The 10199-nt window shown below is 43.2% G+C and overlaps 1 protein-coding gene across 1 annotated transcript in view; it reads left to right on the top strand.

The window, feature by feature from the left end:
• The window catches only part of LOC139554595 (voltage-dependent calcium channel gamma-7 subunit-like), a 31585-nt gene extending 21627 nt beyond the window's left edge, over positions 1 to 9958 (top strand). The window contains exons 3-6 of the mRNA XM_071367519.1: positions 2976 to 3065; positions 5098 to 5238; positions 7794 to 7939; positions 9245 to 9958. Of these exons, the coding sequence (XP_071223620.1) occupies positions 2976 to 3065; positions 5098 to 5238; positions 7794 to 7939; positions 9245 to 9721 (854 nt within the window). The 3' untranslated portion in view covers positions 9722 to 9958. The remainder of the gene's footprint in view (positions 1 to 2975; positions 3066 to 5097; positions 5239 to 7793; positions 7940 to 9244) is intronic.
• The last annotated feature ends 241 nt before the right edge of the window (positions 9959 to 10199 follow it).

Genomic DNA, 10199 nt, shown 5'->3' on the forward strand with positions numbered 1-10199 from the left:
CTGACTTTTAAACAGCTTGCCTAGTTTGCCCTGGAGTTGTAGACATGCTGCCCCAAAATTAAGAGGGTGTGTTATCAGAAATCAGTCCGTAGATCAGCATGTTTCTTGGTGATCATTAAGTTGAGGTCAGCGAGTGCAGCAGCAGAAGAGCTGACGGGGAGGCTACGGTCTCACGGCAAATCAGGCAGTGCTAGCTGCTTCTTCAAAATTCATTCATTGTGATAAAATAATGTTGCTAAAGTAGCTTGCTAGCTAGCTAATGGAGAAAGCATTTGATGTTACACATTGAATGTGTGGACTAGGTTAGCTTCCTATTATTTTCATACGAAGTGACTGGCTTCGAGCAACGTTAGCAAGCTAATGTCATGGACAAATTTAAGTTAGTTGTTGTGCACACATTGTCAAACTCCAGAAATACTGTTCTGTCAAGCAGCAAACATCTTAGCTAGATGTCCAAATTAGCTATTAAGACTTCCTCAGAAAAAAAACTGAATTACACAACAATTTTTTTCAGCTTATAATAATTTGGCCTATTTTAGGGTGAAATAGGATTCACTAGTCAATGTCACCTAGGTAATATCAGAGAGGGAGGCGAAGCGAGAGCCCTCTATCTGGCCAAAATATGTCCATGTTAAGCAGATCCTTAATTATTGTATGAGGGGCAATGAGAGTGTCGAATTTAGTCAAGATTGACATGAATTGCTATTTTGACATGTGAGGCTTGTTTGAACTAATATACGTTTTGTAATGCTTAGGTTGTTACGAGTGTAATGATATAAGTGTGATGCACGTGACATCCCGGCAAACCCTTAATATCAGAGTTGTCCCTGTTGAAATTCAAGAAGGTCTATGCATATTCATGAGATTAGCATCTCACTCTCCGTTGAATACAGGCAGTTGACGTCAACACCCCTCATCGACTATTCGCAAAATAATTAAAGTAACGAGGTGTATCCACCAATCCAAATTTAATAGGCGAGAGCTTGACAGCCTGCCGTTCTGCTTTGTGGACAACAAACCCCATTATTAGAGAGGAGATAAAAGCATCTCGTCATTATGTCCATATCACTGCTTATACTTTATAATTTTATGGCAGCCCATTGTAGCCAGATTACCCTTTGCGAGATACGAGACTGATCGAGGATGATCTATCTGCTGACCGCAGACTGGGGGGGGGGGGGGGGGGGGGGGCATGTGGGGCATGGCGTGTAGTGACGATTGATTACACACCACACCTACCAAGTAGTGCCATGCGAGAGTTGGGTTCAATAGGGTCTGGCTCCAACAGATATGTGTACAAGCTAGCTAGTGTGTACTAGCTAGCTAGCTAGTGTGCATGTAGTGACGTAATAAGTGGAGAATCCTCAGAGGAGGAAGGGGAGGACCATCTTCCAAAATGAAGAAGAAGCAAGAGAGAGAGAGAGAGATTTAATTTATAAAAAATCGCTTTCAGTTTCACTTACTTAGTTAGCAAATGCAGCTAGCTAGTTTAGCCTACTCAAACACCCTGCTCAAACAGAGAGATGCTATGTTAGCTAGCTGGCTATGACTATCCAACACAACACTGGAACTTTTCAAAATCAAGGTAAGCTTTTGGTTTTACTAATTTAATGCCACCTTGGCCTGCCGGCGTAAGTGCTAAACTGCTTACTGACTGTACACTGTACACTGTAACTGTAACGTTAGTGCATGATTGTAACGCGTTAGTTCTATTAGCTATGTTGACAAGGACGTTCCTTTAGCTAATATGGTAAAAACGATGTAGGCTGTGAGTAGCGGTTATGATATGGTTTGGCTTGGAAATATTTTTTTTGCCTGGTCACGTACAGCTGATGTGTTGTGCATTGAATCCCACAAGCGAAGAGAAAAGTTGAGAGGAGTAGAGCGCATAGATGCGAGAAGTAATACAACGTGGCTGCTATGAAAGTGAACTGTGTTACGTGTGATCATGGGCGATTCTGTTGAAAAACGTTTCTTAAACGCAAACTCTTGTTTGCAACTGTTAAACTAATAATTACACCCTAAATTAGCTAGATGCAGGCTAGAGTGGCAGTATTGAATGTGTCACTGTAGACCTGTCCATGTGTCAATGCCTGTCACCTCACATTTTTCTCTCGACTTGTGTGCACCTACATTGTAAACTTTCATTCATAGGCTAGGTTGTAGAAACCTCATGATGGGTAGAGGGGAAATTTGAGTATCATGTAGTAGTAGCCTTAACCTATCCATGTTACATTGAACTGAGTGAATGGAATATCAATGACAGTCATCCAATATGCTGTAATAGAAATAAGGCCATGCTCATGAAAAACAAAAATTGTCCTCCCACATCTTAAACGGCACCGACCACCACTGGACATAACGTATGTAGTGACATAATGCTAATGGACGTCGTACTGTTACAAGTACGCTCAATGGCAATGGGCGCGGGGTGTATTGGGTGCAGCGTGTAGTTACTGCAGTCCGACGATACATTTTATTGGACAGATCAGTGCAGGCGGATACGACGCGCTATCTGACGGAAGACAATGATTGTTACCCGTGACTCAGAGGCATTGAAAGGAACGCTTAAGGTTGAAAGGAACGCTTAAGGAAGAATGCACACATACACACACACACACACACACACACACACACACACACACACACACACACACACACACACACACACACACACACACACACACACACACACACACACACACACACACACACACACACACACACACACGCGCTCCTTTAGCCAGAGTTATACTGGTGGCCCTCCAGCAGAATGGCGTTGTTTGCGCTGGTGCCTGGTACATAAGGTGGAAGGTGGAAGATGCTGCTGTCGTGTGGAATGTGTCTTTGCTCGCTGACTGTTCACCTCTGTGCCACTCTGATTAGGTGTCCCGCTCTCTGTCCAAATTCCAGGTTAACGACTCTATTCCACCCCAAGTGTCTCTTCTGCTCATCTGTCTCTGTCTCTCTCTCAGGACCTGAAAAGGGGAGATGTGTAGCATCGGAATACTTCACCACTGAAGCTGAGATCGACATCGTGACCGAAAACACTGCAAATATACTAAGTAAGTGACAACAGCGAGAAACGTGCAGGAAAATAACCCCTGCATGTCATTGTGTCATTGCTTTATGCACCTTATGGCTCTATCCAGGAAACATGGTGAGGCAAAATAGTTTCCAGCCTCTTTTATTTAAAACCTGTGTTGAACACTGCTGAAGTTCCCTTTTCTTTATTTAAGAACTATTTAAATTATTCAAGATATGAAAACTTGGAAAACCTTGTAAAGCGTAGAACATTGTGGCCCAAAAGTGGACTATATAGACTACAATGGGACCTGACACGCTACGACAAAGGACATTACCTTTACTACAGTATATTGTTTTGTACAGCTGGCTGCAGGCATAACAACCTGTAGGGAATGATAAACTGATACAGGAAATGTGTTCTTGGGAATGAATGTTACTTAATCCTTATTTTGTATGATTTCCTTTCTTCGTGATTGACAAGTAAAATAATTGAATTTAGAATGGTGGGGGCTAGTATTACATAAAGCATTTATTTCTGTACAGAATTGCTCCCAACCTCAATTCAAGTCAACCTCTGTAACTACTTCATAAAGACTTTATAGTCATGTAAGAAAGGTAATTTTTTTCTGTATAATTCAAGTGTTCACTCATGACACTTTTCATTTTTCTTTAACCTTATGTTCCAAGGCAGGTCAATTAAAAGCAAATGATTATTTACAATGACGGCCTGGCAGACACTTGGCAACAGCACAGATACATCAGCAGACAGACAGTGGAAATAAAGCAGGAGAGATACGACCATACTATACGAGGAGAGTTCCTATGGCAACAACTCAACATGGCACAAACACTGTTAAGCGCAGACAACAACAGCACGAGGCACAAAATAGGCAGAGACAAAGCACATCACGACAATAGAGACATCGCAACACTACATGATAGGAGATCTATGGCAACAGTGCAAAACATTGTAGGAACAGGCAATAGCACGGGAAACAAAGTAGGCAGCACGGATAGCAAAGTATAACAGGAAAACCCAGTTAGAAGAAAAAGTGTCAGACTACAATACAAGTAACATAGCACTACTGAATAGACAAATAGACAAGGTAACAAATAATTGCAGCGCAAGCAGACAGATGTAAAAAAAGACACGTAGCCTTAGTTATTGGTTTGCGTAACAGCTAAAACCTAACAGTTACAAATCGTTCATACACTTATATAACAATTTAGACCATTCATGTTTTTTTCTCCATGTGTTATGTACTGTGCATTCATTTACAGTACCAGTCAAAGGTTTAGACACACCTACTCATTCAAGGGTCTTTCTTTATTTTTACTATTTTCTACATTGTAGAATAATAGTGAAGAAATCAAAACTATGAAATAACACGTATGGAATCATATAGTAAACAAGAAAAGTGTTAAACAAATCCAAATATATTTTATATTTGAGAATCTCACCCAAGTGAGATGGTTTGGGATGAGTTGGGCTGCAGAGTGAAGGAAAATCAGCCAAGAAGTGCTCAGCATATGTGGGAACTCCTTCAAAACTGTTGGAAAAGCATTCCAGGTGAAGCTGGTTGAGAGAATGCCAAGAGTGTGCAAAGCTGTCATCAAGGCAAAGGGTGGCTACTCTGAAGATTCTCAAATATAAAATATATTTAGAATTGTTTAACCCTTTTTTGGTTACTACATTATTCCATATATGTTATTTCATAGTGTTGATGTCTTCACTATTATTCTACAATGTAGAAAATAGTAAATATAAAGAAAAACCATTGAATGAGTAGGTGTGCACAAACTTTTGACTGGTATTGTATTTATTAACTTAATTATTCATAAATAGAGGACATGTGTAACATAAAGCTTTTTTCACTGAACGCGGCTTAATTATCCCAGTGGGACACTGAAACTTGGATTAAAACGATGTAAGAAATGTTGAATATTTTTTATATGTTGAATATGTTTATAATTCTTTTTTTTTTTAGTGTTGAACTTAACTTTCCCTCCTTATCTCAATATATCTTTCCCTCTTCTTCTGTTTTTCTCATGACCTGTTTCCCTCATCAGAGATGGTACGTACGGCCACACCGTTCCCCATGGTTTCGCTGCTTTTCGTCTTCACCGCCTTCGTCATCAGTAACATCGGACACATCCGGCCCCAGCGCACCATCCTGGCCTTCATCTCTGGAATCTTCTTCATCCTCTCAGGTAAGGTGCCACATAAAAGTTTCCCATTGGCTGTTGTTTTAATGATATTCAGTATTCAAGATAATTATTGGTTGATGAAAGCTGCCAATGGTATGTAAAATAGGTTCTGTGTGATCTGTGTCTGGAACCCTCCTGATTGGTTTTTGATTTAGTGGCTTGGCTAACAGTTTATCCTGATCCTCAGTTGTCTATAAGATTACATCAGTTTCTATTTGGGGGGTATTGCATGTCTTGCTCACAGATGCTAGCCTAGCATGAGATGCTGCTGACAGAGCAGTTATGTGCCTATCTTGTCCTTATTACATGTCACTGACCTGCAGCAGTGAACGATTGCACCGTTTCAGGCGCAAATTGAGTATGCTGTGCTTTTCTAGTAGTTAACTCGATGAAAGGTATTTTCTGTTTATTATGTTCTACTGAGCCATTTACTTTATGTTCGTATTCTTGTCTTTTATTATTTCTTGTTGTTGTTACATTGTCGAGAAGGAACCTGCAAGTAAGCCTTTCGTTGGACGGTGTAGACCATGTGTATCCTGTACATACGACTTATACAACTTGAAACGGGAAACTTTCTGGGCTGTGGGTTTAGAATTTTTTTTTATAAATAAAACTTTAAATATTGTAAAACCACGACAGCTTCAGGTAATGGGTCTTGAGAAATCAACGACTTGAGAAATCAACTGGACTTGAGAAAATATTCTGTTATTCTGAAGCCATTTCAACAAACTGACAGCTCTCTAGTTTCTCTGCATGACATTGTTCTCAATGTCTGTTCTATAAAAATGTGGTTGCCATAGAATAAAATTTCATCATCATTTCACAACACAAATGACTAAAAATGTCCTCGCAAACAAAACGTTTTCACATCCTGATTCAGGATCAGCTCTCCATACACATTCTCCTAACCCAAACCATTCTGAAGAAACAGAATGGACGACGCTTCAAACTGGCTCCGGTGCAGCCTGCCTTTCTTCAGAGAGGGACAGTGTTTTCTAGCACGCCCACGCAGAACGGCTGACTGCTGCTGAGAGGGAAGCAGGCGAGAGGGAAGCAGGCGAGGAGCTAGCAGCAGCTAGCCACACAGCTCCCCCTGCTGACCCAGTAAGGGGAAGCCAGGTCACTGGTTCCCAAGAGCTTTGGCCGCTGCTGCAGCTGTTACTGCTGCCTGCTCGAGCCTGCTGCCTGAATCTCCTCCTGCTGTTGTTGTTGTTGTGGTGCTGGTCAGGGTTGATTATGCAGTGGGGCTGTTGTGCTGGTTAATGGTGGAGGAGGATTTTAGGGTCAGAGACAGCAGCAGCCGAGGCTGGCCGGCTGGGGAAAAGCACAGACACATCCTTTAATTAGGTTTTCTTTCTCTTCCACCACTGCTCTTGTCTGTTGTCCTTGTTTATCGCAGATTCACAGGCAGTGGTTGGGATTTGGTTTCCATTTAGTATAATGAGGCTAATTTATTCCAAATAATGAATCGTTAAAAAGTGGTTCAAGAGGACGTTTTGAGGACCTTATTCAGTTGTTTTATTGTTGTTTTTTAATGCGTCAGGGGAAATGTGCTCAAATGTTTGGCCATACGAGCTCTTTTCCGTGTGAAGGCAGAAACACGTAGCAAAAATGGTGGCTTTTGGAAGTTTAACTGAGAAAACATTTGAGAAACTATGATTTGTTTTTGCAGTGGTGACACTAATTTAGCTAGTCTAGTGTAATACAGCCGTGGTAGTAGTAGTAGTAGTAGCAATGGTTGGTCATTTGCACTGTATCGTAATCACATTTTACCATCTATAATTTAGGATTCTTGTTTTCATAAAATAATGATCTCATAAAAGAACAAGAACAGTGGGGTTTTCCTCAAAGCTCCTGTCTGTATCCTATGCCCTTTGAGTAGACTACTGACTTTGGCTCGAAATATGGTGTTTTTGATCCCATTCCAGCGGTGTGACTATAGGCCACATACTGTCCCACTTTCCAGCTGCCTCACCCTTTATGTCATATGTCAAGAGGATCTATTTGGATGCCAAGGCAACAAGCAGTCAGAGATGTACTCATATAAACATTCCACCTCTCTTTTCATCTCCAACTCTCTCCCTCCATCTTGCCCACTGTGTATCCTCCTGTCTCCAAATCTCTCTCTCCCTCTCCCTACCACCCACCCTCCCCTTCATGTTCACACTCTCTGACCCGCTCCCCCATCCACTCTTGCCCCTGGCGTTTGTCCCTTCCCTCCTCCCTTCCTCTCTCTTTCCTCTACCCTTTTCTCCCTCTCTCATTCTAATTTACGATACCCTTTCTCTCTCGCTCACTGTTTCATATAATCTTCCCAATCCTGTACACTCCTTCTCTCCATTCTCTCTCTCCTTTTCCTCTCTCACCCTCCACTGGCTCGCCTCTTCTTCCCTCCTCCTTTCTCTCCCCTCCTCTCTCTCACTCTCCATTCCATCTCTCTCTCTTTCATCTACTCCTTCCCATGTCTTTCTCTGCTTCTATGCCTCTCCATTGCCTCTCTCTCCCCCCTTTCCCTCCCTCTTTTTTTCTCTCCATCACCCTCCTCTCCCCCTTCTCAGGGCTGAGCCTGGTGGTGGGCCTGGTCCTCTACATCAGCAGCATCAACGACGAGGTGATGAACCGGCCACGTGAGCCCGAGCACTTCTTCCACTACCACTACGGCTGGTCCTTCGCCTTCGCTGCCAGCTCCTTCCTCCTCAAAGAGGTCAGCACACCCGTCCGCCTGCCAGCGTAGCGCCCGACCACTAACTACTAACCTCTGCTAACTGCTAACCAACATCTAGCGCAGTACTTCACTGTTAGGATCTCCCCCCCCCCCCCCCCATCTCGCGTCAATATTCATAAATGTTAATAGCGCACACTTTAGGCTCTGTCACAGCGGCAGCTTGAAACGCTGCTGTCGTCACATGAATATACAGTTCGCTAGAGGGCTTTTCTTTTTCTCCAGCCCCTCTGAGGCGGCAGGAGGAAGAGGAGAGGGAATAGCGCATAGCGCCAGCGCCGTTGTGCTCAAGTTTCAAGGATGTTGTATCAAGATGTCAGCGATGAATAGTGGATGAGGTGTAAATGTTTGGCGCAACATGAATGCATTTTTGATAATGAGTTATTACACGGAGGAGCGGTTTGGTTGAGTCTGAGCATTATTGTCTCTTCGGTGCATTGCAGGGTAGGTTGCTAAGGCACTAAGAGGTTTGTGCATCATATAATATATTCCACAGTTGAAAATAACGTATGCATGTAATATTATTAAAATGTTTCATATTTTATATTGATTCAAAAAAAAAATTATAGATCTTTCAGGATGCTATATTACATCCTGTTGTATTGAGGGCTATTGTGCTTTATTAAAGGCCCAGTGCAGTCAAAAATTAGATTTCCCTATGTTATATGTATATTTCCACACTGTGAGGTTGGAATAATACTGTTAAATTGTGAAAATGATTACAATGCCCTTTTACTGTATGGACTGTATGAAAAGACCGCATGCAATTTCAGCCTGTTTGGGTGGGATGGAGTTTTGGCCTGCCTGGTGACATCACTAGGTGATACATTTGTTGATATACCAATCTGAAAGAAAGTTGTTCTCAGTAATCCCCTCCCCACTCAGACCACTCCCAGACAGTCCTAGCAAAATTGTTGCTTGAGAAATGGCTCTTTGCTTAGAAGCAATTGTTCATTTTTTGTTTTACCATTTTAATTGAAAACAATCACAGTAAGGTACTTAATTGTTACCCACAAACAATTTGATATTGAGATAAAAATGGCTGCATTGGACCTTTAAATGTTCCAGTATTTATTGTATTTCATGGCCCAGTACTTTATGTGATTTTTATATAATATGATTTATTTTTAGTCAGCCTTCTTTTTGCTGTGGTTCAGAGTGTCCCTGATGTATGTATGATGGCCCAATGTGTCACTTATGACTTCTTTATGATGGTGTTTCAGTTTCATGTCATGCATTAATATGAGTCATAGTATTTCATAGTGTACTTGCGCTGCTCTCTCCCAGGGGGCCGGGGTGATGTCAGTGTACCTCTTCATGAAGCGCTACGCCGAGGAGGAGATGTACCGGCCCCACCCGTCCCTCTACCGCCCCCGCCTGTCCGAGTGCAGCGACTACAGCGGCCAATACCTTCACCCCGAGTCGTGGCCTCCTCCAAAGAGGGGCCGCAGCGCGTCTGAAGTCTCCAGCGACATCTCCATCCAGCTGAACCAGACGCCCCCGCCGCCCAAGGGCAGCTCCATGCAGCAGCAGCAGCAGGCCCCATCCTCTGGCCCCTCCTCGGGCGCCAGCTACCAGCAGTCCTCCTCCTCCTCCTACCCCCACCACTCCATGTCCTCCCACCCCCTCCACTCCAGCCACCACACCATGTCCTCCCACCCCAGCGGGCCCCCTCCCCAGTCCATGCCCATGGCCATGCCCCCCTCTGCCCAGCCCCCTCCCCGATACCACCAACACATGCACATGAGTGCCTCGCCATGCTAGAAGGGGGGAGTGAGGGATGAGGGAGGGAGGGGAGGGGGGGATAGACAGAGCAGGGATTGGCTCTGTCATACGTCCAACACACAGAGACAGATGCAAACACACACACACACGTGCACACACACGTGCACACACAGACGTGTGGGAGGAGAGATGGAAGAGGGGAGGAAGGAAGGATATTTAGGAGATCAAGAGAAAGAAGGGAATGAACGAAGGAAAGAAAACGAGATGGGTGGAGGATGATTCACAATTGATGCTGTGCTTAAAATGAAGACAGATATTTTAAACGAGGGAGAGAGAGAGGGAAGGATATGATCATAATTTACACAATAAGAAAAAGAGGGAGGAGGAGAGGTGAGGGGGTCTATAAGAAAGGGTGATGCTGTTTCAGAAGAAAAAGAATACGATGCATTTCAAGCACTAATACACACACAAGAATCAAGAACAAATTGTATATGCATAGAGATTTATACTTAAACTG

Source organism: Salvelinus alpinus, chromosome 26 (genome assembly GCF_045679555.1).
Source record: "Salvelinus alpinus chromosome 26, SLU_Salpinus.1, whole genome shotgun sequence".
Taxonomy (NCBI): domain Eukaryota; kingdom Metazoa; phylum Chordata; class Actinopteri; order Salmoniformes; family Salmonidae; genus Salvelinus; species Salvelinus alpinus.